The sequence below is a fragment of the Rattus norvegicus genome, chromosome 7 (assembly GCF_036323735.1).
Source record: "Rattus norvegicus strain BN/NHsdMcwi chromosome 7, GRCr8, whole genome shotgun sequence".
Taxonomy (NCBI): domain Eukaryota; kingdom Metazoa; phylum Chordata; class Mammalia; order Rodentia; family Muridae; genus Rattus; species Rattus norvegicus.
The window spans coordinates 92,090,818-92,107,385 of NC_086025.1; the positions used below are offsets into that span (position 1 = coordinate 92,090,818).

Below are 16,568 nucleotides of genomic sequence, written 5' to 3' on the forward strand. Positions count from 1 at the left end.
CTGCTCATGCAGAGGACCTAGATTTGGTTCCCAGAATCAGGAGGCTTGCAACCACCTGAGACTCTCAGTCCCAGGGTTCCGATGCCCTGCACGGGCGCCTACATGACTGTGGGACACATGCACACATTCAGGACCACATACAAATGCGTACAGTAAAATAATAAAGCGTGTCTTTAGAGAAAAGAGCTGACCCCACCTCCTCACACATAAGGGCACTCAGTAAACAGTAGTCTCGCAACCGTGAAGATATTGAACAGTCCGTGGTTTGGAAAGTTGGGGTGGATATGCTAAGTGCAAAAGAATGTGGGATCTCATTTCTTTAACATAATATTTATATTGTACGTAAATTTATATAAATATATTCATAAATAAAATTTATATTTTATATAACTGTATATCATAAAGTAAGGAGGGGCAGGCAGGCTAGGGCCACTACACAAAGCCATGGCCGGTTTGGTAAGAGTAATTTTTTTTTCTGATGTACATGGGCTAGAGTTTTGCCGTTAACAAATGTTCTTTTATAATAGGAAAGTTGTTGATGTGAAATGCAAGACTCCTTTATGACAGTATCTTAACCTGAAGCGACATTGCAGTGAACTGGGAAGCTCACTTCTGTTCTAAGAATAGATGCGAAGGGGGAAGGACGTTGACCCTGGATGCAAGACGATGAGTGGGGGTGGCTCCTATGAGGAGATCAGTACTAAAGTACAACAAACCTGTGGCCCATCACCCAGATGCAGGGAACGGAATGGAGAGCCAGGCAGGTGCCCAATAGTAACAGTATCCCGCATGGAAGCCTGAAGCTTCATGTAGCACTGCCCCGCCTTCCACCTGCCACCATGGTATTAATTCTTTATGGCAGTACACGTCTCCATCCCATTTACACATACTCGTAGTCGGCACATCTCACACGCAATGTCACGCTGAGTATGTGATTCTGTGCTGATCCACGGAGACTGGAAAGTCCTCAGTAACCGTCAGGGGCGTGTCTCTTCACAGGCTCCCTGGAAATGAACCTTAACAGCTTCCCCCGGGCGGCCAAGTCTGCGAAAGCCTGCGACCTGTCCAAGTTTGAAAATGCAAGCGAAGAGAACAAAATCTCCATATTCCAGCAAAAGCGCGTGCGTGGCTGGTGGCCTTTTGCAAAGAGCAAAGAGCTCACGGTAAGTGACAGCTACTGTAGGAGGGGAGCTGGGCAGCCGTCGGAGACACTGTGCTCTCTAGGTGAGTCATTTCGTAAGCTTCAAGTTAAGTGCTTTGAGGTGACTTTTTAGAGCTCTCAAAGCAAAGTTCCTGCCCAGAAGCTAGACGTCCCAAACCTTTATAAATGCATCAATAATCCTATTTCAGCCTGATTTATAAGCTATCTCTGTTGGGGCAATATTCCCTCATTGCATCTGAACTCATGCCCCCTGGGATTAATTTTTTAAATATTTCTTGAAATTATCCATAAAATCGTGGCTAATGCACAGTCTGAGTATAATCCTCTCCTTCCTTAACCTCCAAACACAGGGCACAATTGTAAAGTCAGCCTCTCCTTTTGCAAATTCCTGAAGAGGGTGGTAACTGGTAGAGACTTTTCTCTTCCTTCTGCCTTGCGAGTTTTGTCGGTATTAGACTCTACCCAGGACCACATATGGCTAGAGTTCCTGATCTTTCAAAAATACTGACTGGGCAGGATGCTCCTTTTAAACGTTCTTTGAACTCCTCACCCCATTGCTCTTCTGTAGGGATAACCGGATTGTACAAGTGGCCAAGTAGGTTGTACAGAAGTGGCAGACAGCAGGACTCTCTTGCTAGCCTTTCTCTGCTCTGGATTCAGTGGGTGTGAGGCAAGGAACCCTCTGGAAATCGGATGCTCTTCTTATATTTTCTGGAAAGTTTTCTTCTCTCTTCCAGTCTTAGTTTTAGTTCCCTGTGACCTGATAATATTGGTGAGAAACCTGAGGTACCAGCCATCCGTGGTCTTCCAGGCCCCTGGAGGAATTACTGAGGCCTATCTACACTCTAATTCTATGCTGGTTCTGGGCCAGGACATAGGAGGTAAGACTGTGGCTGGAGAGAATCAATCCCAGACAAAGAGGCTAACACAGAAACCCAGAGATGGAACTCTTAAAGGGCCAGTGGGATTTTCTTGGTAGCATTTACTGCTGCTGTGTTAAAATACCGTGACCAAAAGCAGCTTTTGGTAGAAATAGTGTGTTTAGGCTTACAGTTCCAGGTGGAGAGGAGTCCATCATGGTGGGGTAAGCATGACAGCAAGCGGTAGGCATGGCAACTGTGAGTGGGAAGCTAGGAGATCCCATCCTCAACCACAAACATGAAACAGAGAGTGAACTAGAAGTGCGGCAAGGCCATATACTCTCGGTGCCCACCCCCACTGACACACTTCCTCCCCCAAGGCTGTACCGTCTCCCTAAACAGCATCACCAGCAGGTCCAAAGTTCCCAAATGCCAGGGCCTATTCATTTCTCATTCAAACCAGAACAATTCCCATAACAAGAAAAATGCTTTATGAATCTAAATACGTGCTCTCAGGTCAGGACCTTGCACACGGAACTTGGGATAAACCATTAAGTGTCTCTTGGCCCCATCAATGAAGTTTAATGTACAATGTTCATAAGAATCCCCCAGGAAGCTACTAAATAGAAGATCCTTATTTGTTATATGGGGAAGCCCAGGAGCCTACAGTTCGAACAGCAAGATCCCAAGTGAGGTCATTCTTACGTCAGGACATGCCATGCTGTGAGAGGATGGCAGCAGGGCCAGACCCATGGGGCCTGTGTCTGATACATTATGTGGGTGTATCTATTGGACGTAGCAGCATAGAGGCTCCCAGCAAACTCTGAGAAATGGAATTGTGAAAGGTCACGACAGTGTTGGTCATAAAAGTGGAAACACCCTGGCCTCCATCAGCTGATGAGTGAAAATAAATAAATAAATAAATAAATAAATAAATAAATAACAATACGAGTGCTCAAGTGAAGATTATCATTCAGCTGTGGGGAAGAAGCGCAGTACTGAGCACAGACAGACCTTGAAAACATTATGCCAGGGGAAAGAAGCTAGGAACAGAGACCACGTGATATCTGACTTAACCTACACAAAATGTACAAATAAGCAATCCAGGAAAACAGCTTGGTGGCTGGCAGAGACTGGAGGGAAGAGAAAGGGCTGCTAATTGGCTATAGGGGAGTTCAAAAGGGGGGTTCAAAGCCAACTCTTATGTGAGCCAGGCTCCATTATTAACCCACTATGTAATCACAGGCATCTTCAGTCTCTGGGTCCTTACCTATAGAAAACAGGGGGAGTGAACATAAGTATCTCCCGAGGCTGCTGTAACATTGATAGGGCCCAGGATCTGTGTGTGGAACATTGCAAGTATTCAACGAATGTCGGAATTTGTGTGTTGTGGCATGGTAGTGAGTGTTAAATATCTAAATATCTGAGTCTATAAACAATAATGTTTACTGCTAAGGGGTCAAGAAAACAGAGGAGAAATATAGCCTCTCTCATCATCCTTTAAAGCATTATAAATGCTACTTCTAATGAACTGACTTTGATAATGGGTTTTGGCAATCTGTCATCAATGCTGTTTGTTACGTTTAGGAGCTGTTAATTAAATGTTGCTTGTTTTTGTTTACTGTGAGGTTTCTTCTTTTGAGTGTAGGTCATCTAGGGGCTCTATCAGACATTCATGTTCTTGTGGCAGTTACAGGGATTGTCATCGGGACAGGGCTTTCCTAGAGGTATCTTTAACGGCTGAGGAGGAAGCAGCCTCCGTCCTAAGGAGCTTCCTGTCTCTTGGGAGGACAGACTAGAAAAGCAGCCTTCAGCTGCCACTGTGGAGTGTGTGATCTGTCTGTGGAAGGGACAAGTGTTGGCAGTCACAGCTTCATAGGTCGTGAAGGGCTGAATATGCAAACTGACATTGGAGGATCCCACGTGACTGTGGAAGCCTGAATTCCCTCTTCGGTCTCTGACCTCTGCAGCACCAGTCTTTGAAAAGCAAACCACAGCCTCTGCAAAAGGCAGCCTCAAACAGTCATGTCTGGTCAAGGGTACCAGCTCTCCAAGTAACCGCACAGTGAGCCTGCTTCTTCTTTTCCCATGCCAGCATGCTTTACCCACGAAGAACCCAAGCTTCTCTTTGGCCAGTTTACTTTCTCACCCTCCTACTCAGAAGTGGCAGTAGATTTATTTATATTTCCCATACCCCTGGCCTCTTTCTCTCATTTGTTTACACATATACAAGGTCTCCAGTCTCCCCACATTGTCCATGCTGGTCTCCCTGTCTCCCAGGTAGCTGGACTTGCACATTGCAAGCCCCAGACTAGGGTGCTAACTTTCTTGATGTTTACTTTGCAGAAAAGCAGTTCCTAAGCCCTTGACAAAGACAGGCCTGCACATTTTAAAGGATAAAGCCTACTTAGTTTTCAAAGGTGTTTATATACATTTCAAAGAGAGGAGAAAGTATTTATAATTTTAGCTCTTCTAAAGGAAATGCTCTAAGATAAAGAAAGAAAGGAAAATCCTATTTACAAGATTACATATTTTGTTTATGGTAGATAGGGTTTCTCTATGTGGACCAGGTTGGCCTTGAACTCATGACCCTCCAGGCATACTGTGTACTGTGCCTAGACTTCTTCGCATGTTATCATGAATTCAGTTTTTTTTTTTAAACCTGTATTTTCTCTTATGTAACTTAAAGGGAGAATGTGAAACAACTTTCTTCTTAACTCGCACTGTGTCGCTGTCAGATCCTGAAAGTCCTACTGTGGTTATAGAAGGAAGTTGGCCCCAGCTTCCCCTTGCCCTCTTTGCTCTGTAACAAACCAACATACAACCCAGGAAACCAACCCACCAGGAGTTTTCTCCTAGTGTGACAGGAAGGGGGGTCACCCAAGAGCAACATGTGAAGGAAAACACTGTTGGGTTAGCGTCTGCCTCTTGAGTCTCAGCTTCCGAGTCTCTAAGGTGCAAGGGCTGAAGAAGATGCCCCAGAGATGTTTTTGTAGCACAGGCTCAATTCTAACCCTGCACGGGTCCTCTCATGCTTTGAAATTACGAAGAGTATTGGGGATGATGGCTCAACCTCTTCTCCCAGCACTTGGGCAGCGGAGGCAGAAGGACTGCTCCCAGTCAGAAACTAACAGGCTACATTGTAAGTTGCAGACTAAGCTGAGCTGTAGAGTGGGGGCTCCCCAACCGCACTTCTTCTCAGGAGTGTATATACACCATCCACAAAGTGTTGGAAATGTTCGGCGTTTTTTGTGCCCCAGTCATTGGCAGGGAAGAGAGGATTTGTTTCCAGTCTCTGCCACCTGCCAGGCTTATTTTTAAAGCTGCTCATCAGTAGTCCAAGCTGTATAATTTAGACACTTGGATTTGCCCAGCTCCTGGTGTGCAGCGCTGTCGTCCTTGGAGTCACTACGAGCTGGCTGTGGGGGTCACTCGGGGTGGCTGCCCTTGGCAGAGCTGAAGGGCACGAGCACACACCACACCCTCAGCTTTATACGTCTTCACCAACTAGTCATCTTGAAAGCCATCTTTAAATAAATCACTCTAAGATATGGGGGTCAGAGAGTTCCTTCTACAGGCAAATTCCACAAATTAGAATCTATCCAAGGTTAGGTCCTAGAGCAGTTGTCATGCCCTAAATTAAAAAAGAGGCAGCTGTACTTAAGGTCTCATGAGACGTTCTCCCTAGCCTCTGTGGCTAAAAGCTACAGGTTCAGTGATGAGGAAGGTGAGTTCTTGGTATCTCTGTGTTCATGGCTTGGCTGAGGATGCTGCTTAGCACGTGGATCGTGACACATGTAGCGGATTCCAGCTAAGAGCAGAGGATAGTGTTTGTGCACAAAGGCTGTTCTAAGGTTGAGTATTTATGTCCACAGGAAATTTGAAAAGTGTAAAGGGTGGGGAGAGTTCACACACCCTCACATGCAGAGCATCTCGGGAAAACTATGGCTGAGGTGCAGGTTATCGGCATGTTTCCTGTGTGTCACTTCCCCTCTGCTGCGACATTTTCCTGGCAAAAGCAACTTAAGGCTAGGCAGTTTTATTTTGACTCGGGGGTTAAGGGACGCAGCAGGAGCTGGTCACACTAGATGGAGCAGAAAGAGAGGGGAGTCTACTGGCTAACCTCTCCCCTTCCTTATTCAGTACCAGACCAAGGTGTGGAGCCTCTCAGAGTCAATGCCTCTCTCCTAATCAGGCCTTAATGGAAACCCTCTCACAGACACGCCCAGAAATGTATCTCTTTGGTGAGACTAGGCCTGAGATATCAGGTTGCTCTCTCTAACATTGCTTGTCTTAATATCTCTTCCTTACATTTTCCCTGAATGGAGTAGATGTGAAAGTCACTACGCTGTAGTTTATTAGAAAGTCAGTATATATAATACAGGGTACTATTTACTTCCCAGAGAACCAATGGTCCTGCTGTAGATGCTGCTGAGTTTCTGGATGGGTTAGGTTGGCAAATGTAAGATCTGTTCATGCAAAGCTACATTTTTCCCTTTGCAGGTAACACTGACAATATAAATATTCTCTGATGCCATCAACTTTCACCTACTGGGTTTTATAACTACCAAGGATATTGTTCATTCCCCCCCCCCTCTCTCTCTCCCTCATCCCTCCCTCCTCCCTCTCTCCCTCCCTCCCTCCATCCTTGCATTTATTAGTTAGCATCCATCTAAGAGTTTGCTATCATAAAGCAAAATTATGACCACTCTACTTTCCCACCCCCAAAATGACAGAATAATCAGTCATATCTACTAATTACCAATGATTAGAATCAAGATGAAACTCTTCTTCATTGACTTATTTTTTACTGTGTCACTACAGACTAATGAAATGTTTGAAAAACACACCATCTAACTGTACCCTCTGAAAGAATCTAGGATCAAAATCACTCAGTAACAAATAAGACTTTCAGTGCTTGTATTCTATTTTCTAGATATCATCTTCTATCAAAAGTAGCTGGCTTCAGACCTATAGCCAAAAAAAAAAAAAAAAAATCCAAGAAGAGTCTGAGACGCCTACTTAGAGCACACAGGGCAACTGAAACATCTGGTTCAAGAATGTTTGTGCTCAGTACAGAAGCCTTTTCTGAGGCCTGAATTATTCTTTAATTCAGGTACTCAGAAATGAAATTCCTAGATTGCGGACATGGGTATACACAGTGAACACACATATATGTACTCATGTGTACATATGAGTTAATCAGCCACTTTCATATGGCTATGCTCTAATACAACTTGAGGAAGATTTATTTTGGCTCACAGGTTCTGGCGGCTTCAGTCCACATAGCAGGGAAGGCATGCTGGCAAAAGTGTGTGGCAAAGGTCACTCCTCTCATGGTGGACCAGTAAACAGAGACTGAGGCTGATAAGACCAGATGACCTTCTCTAGAGACCTACTTCAAGATCTCACCTACTGAGGGTTTCACAGTCCTCAAAAAATAACATAATCAGTTAGGGCACAAGCACTCAAAACATGAGCCTGTAGGGACATTTTCAGATCCAAACACACCTTGCATATGTATTTTTCTTTAAAGTATTTTATCAATGTGCATTCTACCATGAATGTTTGCAAATCAATCTTTTAATACCAGCGAGGTTGCATTCTAATGAGCAATAGTTACTGGTAAAAACAAAGACTGTGTCCATTCTGAATGCGGTCTCTTCTGTGTTTCCTGAGAGCCACTCCCAGTGTATTGAAATTTGAAGCATAAGCTGTAACCCTGGCACAGCACACACACAGTCTCTTCAGGGACCTTTCCTTATCTTTTTTTCCCCATCTGCAGATGTCATGAGGTTAATGGATAGTCTCTCAAACTGCCCATATTTTTTCTTTTAGCCCTGATTTTAAATTACATTTGTAGGATATTATTAGCTTAAGACCTCTGCTTGGTGTGAGACTGAATATTGATGGTAGAGTAGGAAGTGACGCACTCTGGGTGCAGAGATAGGCGGTGAGGAGTGGTGTTTATCAGAATGTGGCAGTCACGCCTTCCCCCGTTGCATTCCTGAGGCTGGAATAAGTAAGGCTCTTCATGATAATAACTAATGCCTTCTATGCCAAGGTCAGAACTTATGTGCTCAGCCTTCCTTGTATAATCTTCCTGTTACGCTCTGGACCCGTGAGACTCATCTATGCATGTCTGAGAGTAGCCTTATGCTGGGGTGGGGGTGTTCGTATTTTGAGCATCCTTGGGAGAATGAGTCTTAAACCTGACCAGCAACTCACTCAAAGTCACACTGTTTCAACGCAGATCACTAGATTATGTTCATTCAACTACTGTCCATGCTGAGCTATGCCATTCTACGCAGTCTTCACGCTCTCCATTTCCAACCCAAACACTGGCATCAAATGCAAATACCTATGTCAGAATGATAGCAAAGACTGTGGCATCCCTTTAAAACCTTACAGAAAATCAGTTAGTCATTGTTATTAAAGGTGGCTCCGTGGGTAAGGGCACTTGCTGCCAAGCCTGAGGAACTGGGTACAGTTTCCCTATGAGTTAGAGAAGAGAACAGACTCCTGCACATTGTCCTCTGCCTGACACACACGGGTGCACATGCCATGCATACTCTCTTTCTCTCGATAAGTAGATAAGCAAATTAAATAACATTTCTGGATCCTAGGACACTTAACAGTGCTTAGGGTTGAATGAGGCTTTTGAACCAGCGAATGAATGACAGATTTGAATTCATAACTTAGATATAAGTTGGCCTCACGTCTCTACTCATTTAGTCAGCCATGTCCAAGTTAGCCCAAGTGCTCTGTCCTCCTCAGCAGGGAGTCACTTGAACACAAAAAGAAAAATAATGGGACTTGATACAAGAACCCCAGGACTCACAGCACAGTTTCATAACAGAGATTGGCAAGCATCTCCACACCTAGGTTTCTTTGGTTGCAACTCAGACACGAGAATGCTATCTACTTTCCTGGGTACTTTGAGTGGATCATAGGTGTATGAAACACTATTCAGGCTGCAGAGATGTCGCCGTTATTATTATTATTATTATTATTATTATTATTATTATTATTATTATCATCATTATTAAGCAGTAGACTATAAAGAGGCTGCTATGGTTCTTTTACTCTCAACCTGAGTGTCCCCTGTTGGTTTGCACCCTGTTCTAAGAATTACAGAACTTGGTAATTTGTTAGCACCTCTCTCAAACCGAGTCTCTATCAAATTGGAGCAACAGGAAGAAGTTCTGAGTATACAAAACACTGCTCAGCAGGGTTAAAGCACCTCAGAAAGGGCTCTGGAAGAAAGATTTGCTTCTGTAGTGAGACTGCTCCCTTGGCCGTGGATTTGAAGCTGATTTCTTAGATTCCTTCCAATCATCATGTCTTAAGGAACTCCTTAGAGCTTCGATACTTTAGCACATCCTAATGCCCGAATCATTCTAGAACACCTGACAGATGAGGAACCAGGGAGACAAATACCCTTAGGAGGTGGTTATGAAGATATCACGGAATCATCTGAGAACTGCATTTAAACCTTCTAATCCAGTATAAGTGTCAGGAAGTTTGTTGTCATGGCAATGTCAGGAGACTTCATGTCTTATAGACCAGGATTCAGATTCTAGTTGGACAGCTTATTATATCTGTGCATCCTTGGAAACATGATTTGACCTTTAGCTTCAGATATCTATCTATGAAAAAGAATAGCTACTTTGCTTGTTTTTTGAGATAGACCAAGAGATAATAGAAATAGAGCCATAGACAAGATGTACAGTTGCAATTTGAATTTCAGTATTATTATTATTATTATTATTATTATTATTATTATTATATTCTGATAATTGTGTGGAAGCATGACTGTCAAGTATGGAAGCTATATATTACTTATTTCCAGTTTTAAAATATTCTCTGAGCATGACGACTGCCTTAATTTGTCAATGAAAATGAGAGACTACACACATATTCATGGTTGTGTGGGATAAGACACAGACCAAATACTCATATGGTCTGCAATCGTGTGTCCCCAAGAGAGTCACTGTGACATTGATTGCATTTGTTACAATGCTTCTATGATGCTTTCATCTACAAGCTCTACTGTCCCCTTCCTGTCATATCACCGTGGATCTCAGCGCACAAAGTCCAAGGAGGCAGGAGGAGAGGAAAGCTATTCCTCGAGAACAGGAGTTCCAGCTGATTAGAATCCCCAGGGCCTGGACTGGCAGTAACCTACAGAGGGCCTGTCACGTGGTAAATGAATAATTAAACAAGGGAGGATGACTTGATTACTGCACTGTGGTTTGCCAGTCCAGAGTTTATATCATTTCTAACAACTTTGGCATAATGCTTGAAAGAGTCATCTGACACTCCCAATTTCCAAATCAGAAGGGCTGTTTACCATAGCGGAGTGGGAGGTAATTCTAAAAAGAAAGGCTAGTTCAGATATCATTAGTGAACACACATGCATGTATGCATGCATGCACGTACTCACGCATGCACACACACAATGATGGGTGGCTGAGAAGCTATTCTGAAAATTCAGGGTCACATCCACTAATTCCTTCCCAAGGACTGAAGGAAAAGAAAGTCGTTGACAGAAAGAGACCTGCCACATGAGTCTCAGCTCCTTCTCTAATGAGTACTCCGTTTCTAGTACTCGTCTTATTTACTCTTATATTAATGATGGCAGTGATCGAGTGGGAGATCTGTATCTATAAATCTGTGTGCGACTGTATATGTGGTACCCTTTCCATACACAAAACTCATCAGTAGCATCATTATGGGCTTCTGTGGTGGTGATGGTGTGTATGGTTAATGCCTGTGTGTGCACATGTGTGCACAGGTGCATGTGCCTAGCATACATGTGTAGTGAACACATTGATGTTATAACGTCTTCACTCACTGCTCTCCATATCATCATCATCATCATCATCATCATCATCATCATCATCATCGTCATCGTCATCGAGACAAGGTTGCTTCGCTCAGCCTGAAACTCACCACTTCAGCTTGCTGGGCTCCTGGCATCTGCTTGTCTCTGTCTCCTGCCTTCTGCCTCTGTCTTTTATATGAGTGATAAGGGACTGAACTTGAGTTTTCATGCTTTCATAACAACCACTCTATCCACTGAGTTCTCTCTCACCCTGGGGCTTTTATGATTCCTCACAAGATAGTTTCTCCCAGGATGAGAAAACTGATAGTTCTCAAAATAAATCAACGGACTAGTCAAAATACTTCCTGGTAATATGATGGCACTTTGAGAATGCTGGTTCTGCCCCCAGAAATTGCAGTTTCTGTCTTATGCAGGGCAAGGTTGAAGCTGAATTCCACCTGGTCACAGCAGAAGAAGCTGAGAAAAACCCTGTTGGGAAAGCCCGAAAGGAGCCTGAGCCCTTGGCCAAGCCCAAGTAAGTATGGCTGGGCTGTAGTTGGAAACATGGGGCGTGGGTAGGACCTCAGGGGCTCTGGGGATCCCCTGGGCTTTTCCTGTTCCTGCACAGAGAACTCAGGAGTCAGGGGTCAGGTGAATAGTGCTGTCCAACCTGTGTATTGTTTCTACTGAAAAGTGCCCCAAAGACCACAGACTGTTTGCAATAGAGCAGGTCCTGTCTATAACGTGCTCCACCAGCATGGCTAGAGCACTCCACCCATCTTCCACTCATGTTATGTGCATGTGAACTGCATACACACACACACACATAGAGAGAGAGAGAGAGAGAGAGAGAGAGAGAGAGAGAGAGAGAGAGAGAGAGAGAGAGAGAGAGGAGACTGACTTAACATTTTCACACTTTATTGAAGTTTTACTTCAATGTCATAGTCATTCTATGACACACATAGATGAGCCATGGGCTTAGTGCCCATCATCAACTCAGTCACCATCCATGACCAACTTAATTTCACCATTTTCTGTTTTGCTTCCTTTTGTTTTTGTTTTTTTTTTTTTTATAAAATGAGAACATTTTATTTTCCGTGCATCACTACTTTTAAAAAAAAAGGCCAGCATCCAAATTACTAGAAAAATGACGGTACTCATTGCACCTGATTCTTGGTTACATAGGCATTAAAATGAATGTTCATGAAGTATGCGTATAAAATGCCTTTTGGAATCACATTTGTCCTATCACCCCAGACCCAGATGTTGTCTCTATAGCAACAGAACAGCGCATGCTCAGTAACTCAAAGTTGTTTATTAAGACATCCGTCTAAAACCACTTTGTTCACAGAGACATACACACAGGGTCCACACAGGTTCCAGTGCTGAGAGAGGGAAGTAGGCATGGGATCCCAAGCCTGACCAAGAAACTGTCTATGATTGACATCTGCTTGCAAAAGGAAAAGTCATTTTCTCCAATGGAGTCTCACACTTGGGGGCAGACCCATGCCCAGACATAGATGGAAACACAGAAAGGGCTCAGTGGTATTTTTGAAGAGCCTTTGTGTCATATTGCCATACTTGGGCATTTTTTTTGTCTTACTGCTCTTTTGTGTATATATTACAGATTCTAATTTTGCATTTTTATGGACTTTTGTGTGTCTGTCTTTTGTTTGTTGGTTGGTTTTGATTCTGGGTTGTTGGGTCTTTTTCCCGTTTGTTTTCTAAATAGAGAGAGTACAAAAGTACATGGAGGTGGGTGGTGGGGAGATGGGGAGGGTCTGGGAGGAGTTGGGGAAGGGGAAACCGTGATCACAACATATCGTATGAAAAAAATTTTCAATTAAAAAATAAATGAAAATAAAAATACTTTGGAAGGCACAAAAGAAATGCAAGGCATACACTTTCCACTTACTTAGGAGAAGTAGCACAGAGACTCATAAAATAGAGGAAGAGGAGACAAATATGCTGTGCTCGCAAAGAGGGTCAATCAAGGTGGGGCAGGAGTTTAGGACGAGCATTCCTGATGAACTGAGGTGGTGAGGTAGATTTTGTGCAGAAGATGGGCTTGATGATGTGGTCACAGATGGAGGGATGGGGGTGTGGGCTTCAGGGTGGGTTGTAACAGAGCTTTAACTCTAATCAGAGCAACTTTTAACACCATGCAAGTCATTACAGATCACTTGGTAAACTGCCCTATTTCTGTTGTTTTCAGTGGAATGCTGTCTCTGTCTCTGTCTCTCTCTCTCTCTCTCTCTCTCTCTCTCTCTCTCTCTCTCTCTCTCTCTAACACACACACGTACGTACGTACGTACGTACATACGTATGTACTAATCTCAGACCTCTCTTATGGGTCCCCAGACTTGAAGTGTTACCTGGGAGTTTGAGACTCCTAGGCATTTGTTGAACATGACCCCTTCTCTGATTCCCTCTCTAGCCGCCCAGACACCTCATTCTCATGGTTTGTGAGCCCCTTCAAGTGCCTGTACCACCTCATCTGGAAGAACTACAAGAAGTACATCATCATCGCCTTCATCCTCATCATCCTCATCGTCTTCCTGGTCCTCTTCATCTACACCCTGCCAGGCGCCATCAGCCGGAGGATCGTTGTGGGTGGCTCGTAGGGGCAGTGGAGGACACAGATCTCTTTTCCCAAATGCTCTCCTCTGTTCTGTACAGGAATCTCTACAATCATGTGCAGCGAGAGGTACTGTGCTGAGTGCTAAGGGGATAGTCATGGGACCAATAGCCTTCCCTGTATCTTGAGACAAATCAGGAGGACAGGACTCTGGCAGTCTTTCTCTGCCCCAGTACCTGCTACCACCCTTCAAACCCCTAAATCCCAAATCTTATTTTTTGCCCACAAGTAACCTGAATGACTCTTTCACTTCAGGCTAATGACCAGTGACCTCAAATTGACCTCAGTGAGCCTTTTCATCATGTAATAGGTTCTATTTAAAAAAGATTAAACTCTGGTTCTGAGAGTTTATTAGAAGCACTGCATTTTGAATAAAATGTCTTAGTAAGTAGACTGAAAGTATTCAGTAAATTACTATCCATTTAATATGTCCCCAAAATCTCTTGGTTTAGCCTTCAGGATTATAGGACACAGTCACTTTCAGGCTGTCAAATTGGGTTAGCAAAAATGTGCATAACTCATCTAAAATACTTTGTTGTTGAAATTCTGCTATAGCAGCGGTTCTCAAAGGTGTGGGTTGGGACCCCTTGGGCAAACCTCTATTTCCCAAAATATTTATATTACAACTCTATAACAGTAGCAAAATTACAGTTATGAAGTGGCACTGAAGTAATTTTATGGTTGAGGGTCCCCACAACATGAGGAATTGTATTAAAGGGTCACAGCGTTAGGAAGGTTGAGACCCACTGCCCATAGAGACAAAATACAGCCACGTTACCTTCAAAGTCAACCATACATGTGTCATGGAAGTTTCCAAATGGAGGGTCGTGATTTGTCCTAAGACATATGAACTGTAATTATGTGTGTGTGGGAAGTCAGAGCAGGTTCCCTGTCACCCAGTGGGACTTCTCATTTGCTAGATCCACAGCCTCCCACCAAGTGTCATGTCCCCACTGGTCACACGACTGTGATACGAATGACCACTGCTGCCTCTGCTCATCCCTTACCCGACCAGCAGGTGAGCCTGGCTCTAGTGTGAGTCTCAAGTACAGAAGTAAAAACCAGTCTGAGAAGCAACAGCGTATTCACCTGATGGATGGCGGGCATCAGTGCCTGGAAGGGAGACCTCTGGGCTGTGCAGCTCAGCCCTTATATTCTGTCCTGTCTATGGTGGGGGTTGAACTGGGGGCCTCTTTCCTCAGACACAGTAAGGAAATCAAAGAATTGGGATGTTTGGCCCCATAAACCTTTCTTCTGTCATAAAGGTCATTTAGGATGCTAGTGGAGAAACTACTAAGTTGGGTTCATTTCTTGCTACTAGAAGCATCAAGACTATGACTTTTATTTTCCCTGGTCTTTTTTTTTTTTTAAGATGGGGTCTGGTATAGTCCGCATAGATCTTAAACTGTCTATATAGTCAAGAATAACTGTGATTCCTGATCCTCTCTGCCTTGCTCCATGCTTGGCTTCATATTGCACAGCTGTAACTTTTCTAGAGGCAAAAGTGCTCACATCTACATAGAAAATCATTCTAGAATGTTCCTGGTCCATCAAAAACTGGAAATACAAACTTGTAGTACTGGTATTCAAACCTAGAGCCTGGTACATGTTGGGCAAGCATTCTGCCATTGATTTGCAGCCGCTGTAACTTTAGTCTTAAGCAGTTCAGGCAGCTCTGGCTCTGGCAACTATACCATCCCATCTTCCTGAGGTGCTGAGGAATAGAAGCTTGCTACCTGGGCAGTGTTCCCTAGGGAGAGCAGCTACAGGAGTGGTCTCATCCTCACTGTGCAGTACACCATCCATCCTTAACGAGGAGGTCAGAATGCTCGACATCACATGGCATGTGTACTAAATTCGTTATAGGCATTTGTATATGTATTAGAAAACTATGTACAGCATACTGTAAAAATAAATATGTACACAATGATGGAAAAAATGTCTAGAGAAATATACCAACGTGAACAATGATTATCTAAGCAGTATAATTTTTCCTTTGCCTTCTTATTTTTCTATTTTTCCAAAACCTCCTTAATAAGTATATGATAATTTAATGTAAAAAATTAATAAACATAAACTTACCTCTGTTCACTTAAAAATGTTCATTGTTTCCCTATAGGCAATGGGGCTAACATATTCATGGCCAGATTACCACAGGATTTGTGTTCTAGAAGCTCCCCCCAAATTATTGTTTTGTCTTCATATAATGGTTCTTCCAAGAAAGGCACTGAGCAGCAAATGTGCTTCACAAATGCATACATCTCTGGTGTTGTTGGAAAGAGGAGCGCTATTTTTAAATAAATGTGGATGTAAGAACGGGCACTTTCTAGTGAATTCTGAAAGGTAAACTCTTGACAGAACCATACGAATTGTCGAAACACTTAATAAAAGCAAGCAAGGAAATGATCTGGAAATCCTCATAAGTCAAATAGAGTCCATCAACTTCCCGTCAGTATCAAAAGATGTCCAGATGCCAGAAAGCCTGGTGGAAGAAGCTTTAGGAACAGTTTAGAAATGTGCGAGATGGAGTTGGTAAGCAAGGATAATTTTGGCATCAGCCGTGGCTGGTGTTCTATACTTAGGATATCACATATGGCCTGTCCTGCAAAGAAAAATTAAACAAAATAATGTTCCACCTAATTATGCAGCCTTGGTCCTAAAGATAATCACAGTTTTTTTTTTTATTTAAAGAATGCCCATTTCCCAAGTTGTCATGAGCCCCCACCTTTTTTCTTATAGCTTAAATCCATTTCAGAATTCACTTTAACTCTTCAAACAACATTTAAATCCCCTCCCCCCAATAGTGCTGGCAAACTTAGCCCCAAAGAAAGGTGCGAACACAGTACAGGACTGGGTTTCTAATGTGACATCACACCCTGGAATCACTTGGCAGCCTGTTCTTCCCCTCTGTGGTAGACGCCCTGGCCAAAGAGAAAATAGTTTGTTTATCTTTTAAAACTGGTCTGCACAGTGTGTGTATGTGTGTGTACATGTTTGTGTATGCATGTGTGGTCATGTACAAGCAGGTGCGTGTAATTGTGTGTGTGGCCATATACATGCAGGTGCATGTAATTTCATGTG

At 43.4% G+C, this 16,568-nt stretch overlaps 1 protein-coding gene across 1 annotated transcript in view; it reads left to right on the plus strand.

The window, feature by feature from the left end:
• Fer1l6 (fer-1-like family member 6) overlaps nt 1–15,800 on the plus strand; it is a 155,444-nt gene extending 139,644 nt beyond the window's left edge. The window contains exons 40-42 of the mRNA XM_039080186.2: nt 1,000–1,163; nt 11,284–11,384; nt 13,287–15,800. Of these exons, the coding sequence (XP_038936114.2) occupies nt 1,000–1,163; nt 11,284–11,384; nt 13,287–13,473 (452 nt within the window). The 3' untranslated portion in view covers nt 13,474–15,800. The remainder of the gene's footprint in view (nt 1–999; nt 1,164–11,283; nt 11,385–13,286) is intronic.
• The last annotated feature ends 768 nt before the right edge of the window (nt 15,801–16,568 follow it).